This window comes from Meleagris gallopavo, chromosome 26, assembly GCF_000146605.3.
Source record: "Meleagris gallopavo isolate NT-WF06-2002-E0010 breed Aviagen turkey brand Nicholas breeding stock chromosome 26, Turkey_5.1, whole genome shotgun sequence".
NCBI lineage: Eukaryota > Metazoa > Chordata > Aves > Galliformes > Phasianidae > Meleagris > Meleagris gallopavo.
Genome location: NC_015036.2, coordinates 5,736,799 through 5,743,930, shown reverse-complemented (window position 1 = coordinate 5,743,930; position 7,132 = coordinate 5,736,799). Strand labels below are relative to the sequence as shown.

Genomic DNA, 7,132 nt, shown 5'->3' with positions numbered 1-7,132 from the left:
GTCGGGGGCCGTGCGGCTGCCGGCGGGCGTGCGGGAGCGTAAGAACAGCATCACCGAGATCAGCGACAACGAGGACGATCTGCTGGAGTACCACCGGCGGCAGCGCGAGGAGCGGATGCGGGAGCAGGAGATGGAGCGCCTGGTGAGCCGAGGGGCGCGGAGGGCTGCTGGCTGTGGGAGGGGGTCCTGACCTGGATTTGGCAGCTGGAGCCGAGGGTTGGAGGGCCCGGGGGAAGCCCCGGCCAGTGCGAGGTGGCCTCTTTGCAAATGGCTTTGAGCTTCTGTTGTTTTCAAAATGTAGGCCTTTTCTCTCGGAGATTTTGCTGACGGCAGCTTATGAATGATGTGAACAGGCTCCTAGGCTTGAGCTTATCCGGAGAGATTATGGCCAGGAGTGGCAGTTGGTGCCCCTGGTGTGCGGGGAACTGCTGCCTCACATCAAGCTCCTCTGCTTGCAGCAGCCAGGGAAGTCTACAGGCTCAGCCTGTGGCAGTGTTGTTCTGATGTGCACGGCTGCCTTCAGTTGTGGACGTGTAATTTTTAGTGCCTCTGGGTTTGCAAAGTGAGGCGTGCCTTGCCATGGCTGCGGCTCGGCAGGGGCACAGTGGCTGCTTGCGCGTGGTGTGCAGATGCTGTTCCTGGCTGGCGACTGCTGGGAGGCTCTGTGGGCATTGCATCTCTATATTTAGGGATGGAGATAGAGTTTTTATAGAGCGAGCAGCTGCCTGGGTGGGGCTTGCCCTGTGCATCTGTCTCTCCCTGTTGCCCAGTGGATTGCTGGGAGCAGCCGGGGACTGCAGGGGCAGCGGGGCCAGGGAAGTGCTCTTTGGGGCCAGGGCAGCACAGCTTGGCCCTGGCTCACCCAGATGGGCTGTGCAGTGCAGGAGATAAGTGTGTGTCCCCACCAGCATTGCACCCAGTGCTGCCCAAGTCTGCTGTGGGGTACCACTTGTGTTTCCCCAGGGAGGGCCCTGGGCTGATGGTTTAGCACAGCCCGCACCCTCGAGGACTTGAGATGCCCTGCAGATGCCCTGGCTATGTTCACTTCCCCAGGTGCCATCCAGAACCCTGCTGGGTGCTTCCTGCCCTCTGCCCATCCCCATGTTGTGGCACAGGCAGCAGAAGCCCTGTTTACTCAGTCCTGAGTCACGGCAGGCACAGACAGCCTGAATCACCACCTACAAATAGCCCCTTGCAGAGGCAGCGTGGCGTTCAGCCGGGGCTGCTGTCTGTAATTAGTCTGTCTCCAGCCTTGGGCATGCCACACACACTGCAGGCCGATGCTCTGACTGCTGCCCAGGGCTGGTTGAGTGCACTGGGCTGGGCATGGAGCAGCGCAGCCCCCGGTGTGCAGAATGCTGGAAGTCCATCAGGGCAGCCGGGATCTTCCAGACATGGGCGATGTGCCCAGAGCTGGAGGAAGCGCTTCCTGTGTGCGGAGGTGGTGATGACCCGGGGTGCGTGGGAGTGGGACACGTAGGGCAGGGTGACACACAGAGGATGCTGCTGGGAAACAGGGAAGTGCCCTGAGTCCTGCTGCTGTGGCTGTGGTGAGCTGCTGGCAGCCAACGTTCCCCAAGAAACAGTTTTCCTTCCTCAATGTGGGGATGTTGGCCCTGGCACCGTCACGAGGCGGTCTGTGTGTATGTGTCCTGCTGCCAGATGGGCACTGTGTCCCCTCCCTGGGCACAGCAGCGATCCCTGTGCCCCGCAACAATGCAGGCAGCCGTGCTGATGAGGGACGCTGGTGGGCACTGGGATGGGAGCTGCAGGTCTGCACTGACCAAACCTCCCTGCAGGAGCGGCAGCGCCTGGAGACCATCCTGAACCTCTGTGCTGAGTACACCAAGACGGATGGCTCTGAGCTGCTCCCTGGCCATACGGATACCGGCCGGCGGGCACCAAGGGGCACAGCAGGGCTGGGCCGTGCCACAGAGGAGCTGGGCGTGCTGCGGCAGAGGGAGAGCCTGGAGAGGTCGGATGAAGAGAACCTGAAGGAAGAGTGCAGCAGCACCGAGAGCACACACCACGAGGTGAGGGGATGGGGATGTCTGGGCTGAGCCGTTCTGTGCTGCGCTGTGCTGACCTGCTTCCTCTGCAGCATGAGGAGCTGGCGGGCCCACGCGCCAAGGAGGCACAGCGGCTGGAAGAGGAGCGAGCCTGCGTGTTCGGCCGCCTGGATGAGCTGAAGGGCCGCGTCAAGGAGCTGGAGCAGCAGCTGCAGGAGACATCGCGAGAGGTGAGGATCTGGGCAGCACCCGAGTGGGCACTGGGTAGCGGATTGGACCGGAGCGGCTGTGCTGACACAGCTGTGTCACCCCAGGCAGAGATGGAGAGGGCACTGCTGCAGGGCGAGAGGGAGTCAGAGGTGGCACGGCTGCAGCAGGAGCAGGAGGTGGTGCAGCAGCTGCAGGAGAAGCTCTCCAGCCTGGACGCCAGCATCCGGAAGGAGCGGGACAAGGTGAGCCCCGAGGCAGGGCTGTCCCCTTGGGCTGTGACATGCTGTCCCCTGCCCTGGTGCCCGCATGAGGGCTGACGCTGGTGGGGTTCTCCCGTGCTGGAACATGTGGCTGGATTCTGCAGAGGCATTCGGTGACAGCTGCTGTGTCAGCTCCGTGGGGTCTTCCCAGGTGTCTTCATGTGCAATGGGAGCACCGGTGTTTGTGCAGAGAGGGAGGAAGAAGAATGGGCGAGCGAGCTGAGCAGTGCCTTTCTCTCTCCTCTCTCTGTGTTCACGTTGTGCTGGGCTCTGTCTGTCTGTCTGCTTGGTATCAGCGTGATGTCCCTCAGGGAGGAGGGCAGAGGCGGATGCTGGGGTTGTGCTGTTGATCTCGCTGTCAGGCTCGGTGCTGCAGGGCTGCCCCGGCACTGACCATGAGGCCTCAGCACTGCCCAGCTCACTGCCTTCCTGCAGGCTGAGGTTTGCAGCAGGCCCACCGGCTCTGCTGCCCATCGGGATGCTTTGGTCACACACAGTGGTGGTGACTGCTTGAGCATCTGTCTTGCTAGAGGTGGCCGGGTTGCTCTCTTCTGAGCATTTTGCAGCTTTGTCCAGGAACTCCCTGCAGGTTGTTGAGCAGCAGCTCCGGGCTGCAGGGTGCACTCCTGCTGTAAGCCTTCCTGGGCCTGGATTCTTTTTGCAGTCCTGGTGGGAGGGCAGACCACGTCCCGCCTCCCTGCGATGGTCTCAGGCTTTGAGACCCCGACGTGCATTGCTCAGTGCCTGCGTGCAACTGGGGCCGTGTGGGGCTGAGCTGCCACCAGCACATCCCAGCAGCACTGCTGCAGCGCTGGGGATTTGTGGTTTGTTTTTGATTTTCTGACTGTTTGCAGGCGTTTTCTCTAGTGAAAGACTGCGTTGTGCAGCGCTAGGAGAGGAGCAAAAAGAAGCCCCTTTCCCAGAGTCTCAGTTGACTTAACCACCTGCTTTCCTATTCAGTCTGCACTAACTGGCTCTAACAGTGGCTGCTCTGAGCGCTGTCACTAACCTCTGACACCTCTGCTCTCCCCACTCACAGCCAGGCCCAGAGCGTGGGGCAGCAGCACGTCCCATCCACCTCTGCATCCTCTGTCCGCTTTGCCCCCACGTCTGTGCCCAGGAGGGAGGGATGGCCTCTGCTCACCGTGCTCCTGTGCTGGAGGGAGCAGGAAGCAGCTCCCAAAGGGGGTGGGGGAATCCTGCACCACTCCAGGGATGTGTCTTCAGTGCCGGGTGGGAGAAGGGCAGGGGCAGCTGTGGGACATGCTGGTGCCACCAGAGCCATTGCCGCTGAGATGTGGCTGCTGTTGTGTGTGAGGACAGTCCTCAGAAGGGGATGGTGTAGGCACACACACAGACAACACAGTGCTGTTACCTGAATGCTGGGCAGCAGCAAATCCAATAGAAGCCAAGCAAGCAAAGGTGCTTGTGAGACAAGACCTTGAGGCAAAATATTCATGGACAAGATTCCTTCCCAGGATTGCAGGAATTTTTGGAGTTTCTAAGTAATGTCCCAGCAAGGATGGGGCTTTCCTTGTTTGAGCAATGCACAAAAATGCAGCAGTGCACAGTCTGATGTGCCAGGGGGTTGTCCTGGCAGAGAGCCTGCAGGCGGAGAGCTGGGACTCCCAATCCTTTCTGTGCTCTCTGCTCTCAGCAGCTCAAACCGGGGTTACATGTGGGTGCCCTGCCAGCCGGGTGTCTCTGGCTGCACAGACTCTGGACAGAAGCAAGCATTTGTTGTGCATCTGCCCTGCCACTAACGTGCTGAAGAACAGCCCAAGCAGCTCCACAAGGACAGCACAGACCTTGGTCTCCTATTGCCCAACAGGCAGCCACGCTGCTGCAGAGATGCACAGCAGCCACATCGCCGGCACATTAGAGCTGCTCTGGCTGCCAGCAGCACCCTGGGTTTTGGGCACATTAACAGAAAGCTCTGGTGGTGGTTGTGAAGATGGCTGTGTGGTAAATCAGGGGCCTCTGGCAGCTCCTGGACCTTTGGTGGCAGTGTGCAGGATTAGGATGACTTAACCCACGTTGCAAAGCCAGGTCAACATTGATCTTTCCACTGCCCTTAAGTCTTTGGCACGGAAAATGAGACAGAGGTCCAGGGCTGGTCATAACCTCTGTAACGCTGCCCAGCCCAGGGTTCTCACGGCTTTTGCTCTCTCAGTCTCTCGGTAAATGCCCCTCTTTGGCTGACCCCTGTCTAATCCTGCAGCTTCTGCATGGCGCGGATTTGAGAAGTGTGTTTTCTCTCTTTTTTTTTTAGTTCCCTTTTGTTTGTTTTGTTTTCTTTTGTTTGTTTTCGTTCTGTTTTGTTCTCCCCTAATTCAGGAAAGGGCAAAGATTGATGCTGAAAGGAAGGAGCTAGAGAAACTCCGGGCGCTTTACAATGAGTCGAAGAGCCACCTTGATAACTGCCCTGAGTCAATGCGGGAGCAGTTGCGGGAGCAGATGCGAAGGGTCAGTGTCTCACCCCCACCCCTCCTGGACCATGGCCCACCTCCCTCCGCTCCAGCTTAGGCCAGCTCTTCCCTGGCAGCTGGGGCCGCACTGAGAGCATCGCAGCCGGGCCGGAGGAGGCTGGCGCCGTGTTGGTAAGCTTGCTGCTCACCCGGCCCCATGGCACGGTGCTGGCTCCGGACCGGGCAGGGCACGAGCACGGATCTGCCCCAAGCATGCTGAGGAGGAGCCGTGTGCCCTGCAGCACAGCCCCACGTTGAGCGTGGTGTCCTCTACTGGGGTCTTTCTTGACCCCATGCAATGGGATCTGCCCCACACGTGGGCTCAGAGAGCCGGGCTGTGCCCTGCCCGCCTGCCCACAAGCTGCAGTGCTCTGCGTCCAGATGCTGAGCATCTCTGAGGTGTGGAGGCGTCGCTGTGTCCGTGTGTCCGGCTGGGCACTGCCTGTGGAAGTTGGTCCCTGTTCTCCCAGGGTGCCGTCCCCAGGCTGCCTCTTCAGAGGGGAGCCCCAGGGAGCTCTGTGTCCCTGTGTGTGTGTGCTTACAGCTATTTCCTGCGAGTGTTTATTTACACAGCACTGTCAGTTTATGTTAGCATCGGTCTGCAGCATTTTTTCCCATTATCTGGTATTTTCTGGTAGCTGCTGGCTTTCCCCAGTCTGTGGCCGGAGCAGCCCTCGCTGCACAGCTCTAGCACACAGTTGCTTGCATCCCCTTTCCAGGCTGGTGGTGGATGCTCCTGCGTTTGACATGGGTCTGGTGACAGCAGGTGCTGCCCGCAGAGCGTGATGGGATGCTCAGGGATGCTCAGTGGTCCTGGTGTGCAGGAACCCCGGCAGCTGCCCTGCACGCACTGCACTCTGTGTGGCCGCAGAGTGGTGGTGGTCCCATTCCTGGTGCATGGGAAGTGTGTTCTTGCAGTGAGAGCACTGGCAGGATGGTGTTTGCAGACCCTGAGTTGCGTGCCAGCATCCCAGGATGCTACCATTATTTAAAGGCTGGGGGGCCAAGGGCATTTGTCTGTTGTAGTGCTGGTCTGTGGTGGATCTGCCATCAGCTTGGTGACACGGGTGCTTGCCATGCTCCCTGCGTGCTGCTTGGCAATGGTGATGCTGCTAGCACGGGGCATTTTCTGGCTCTGCAGCCTAGCAGAGCGTGGCCATAGGCTGGATGGGATCAGGTGGGAGCAGCTGATCCTGGATGCAGCTCCCAGCCACTGCGAGAAGCTCATTCCATGGGATCTGTGCCCAGTGCCTCCTCCACCACCTCTGCACTGAGGCAAGGGAGTGAGTGGCCACCCCATTGTGTGTCTGAAGGAAGCAGAGGCCCTGGAGACAGAAACCAAGCTCTTTGAGGACCTGGAGTTCCAGCAGCTGGAAAGGGAGAGCCGGCTGGAAGAGGAGCGTGAGACACGGAGCCAGCAGCTCCTGCAGAGCAGGGCTGAGTACCACCGCAGCATCGCCCGCAGGAAGGTAGGGACACAGGGCAGCAGTCCCATGTGAGTTGCTCCTCAGCACCCCGTGTTCCCAGCACCCCGTGCCCGTAGCACCCCATGTCCCCAGCCCAGTCACGTTGCCGAGCTTCCCCTGTGGCCAGCTCAGCCCTTGTCCATCCCCAGGAGCGGGTGGCTGCACTGGATGCTCAGGCTGCCCAGATCCGGCTGCAGAGTGCCCAGGAGGCTGAACGCCTGGCCCAGGAGAGGAATGATGTCCTGCGGCTCCTTCAGAAGGTAAGGCTTACATCTAGGGCCAGAGGGTCGTCACACACTCTCTGGTCTTGCATGCTTGCACCACAGGTGCAGGAGTGGACAGTGAGGTGGGTTGAGAACTGGCTGACTGGCAGAGCGCAGAGGGTCGTCGTTGGTGGTGCAGAGTCTGGCTGGAGACCTGTAACCAGTGGTGTCTCCCAGGGGTCTGTGCTGGGTCCGGTCTTGTTCAACATCTTCATCAATGACCTTGATGAGGGGATAGTGACCACCCTCAGCAAGTTTGCTGATGATACAAAGTTGGGAGGATTGGCTGACACGCCTGAAGGCTGTGCTGCCATTCAGCGAGACCTGGACAGGCTGGAGAGCTGGGCAGTAAGAAACCGGATGAGGTTCAACAAAAGCAAAGTGTAGGGTCTTACACCTAGGGAGGAATAATTGCATGCACCAATACAGGCTGGGGATGAGCTGCTGGAGAGGAGC

General features: G+C 59.7%; 1 protein-coding gene across 1 annotated transcript in view; it reads left to right on the top strand.

Annotated features, from left to right (window-relative positions):
* Positions 1 to 7,132, top strand: part of PHLDB1 (pleckstrin homology like domain family B member 1) — a 22,736-nt gene that overhangs the window by 7,543 nt on the left and 8,061 nt on the right. The window contains exons 7-13 of the mRNA XM_010723813.3: positions 6 to 142; positions 1,800 to 2,033; positions 2,102 to 2,239; positions 2,324 to 2,461; positions 4,817 to 4,945; positions 6,261 to 6,416; positions 6,563 to 6,673. Coding sequence (XP_010722115.1) covers positions 6 to 142; positions 1,800 to 2,033; positions 2,102 to 2,239; positions 2,324 to 2,461; positions 4,817 to 4,945; positions 6,261 to 6,416; positions 6,563 to 6,673 — 1,043 coding nt within the window. The remainder of the gene's footprint in view (positions 1 to 5; positions 143 to 1,799; positions 2,034 to 2,101; positions 2,240 to 2,323; positions 2,462 to 4,816; positions 4,946 to 6,260; positions 6,417 to 6,562; positions 6,674 to 7,132) is intronic.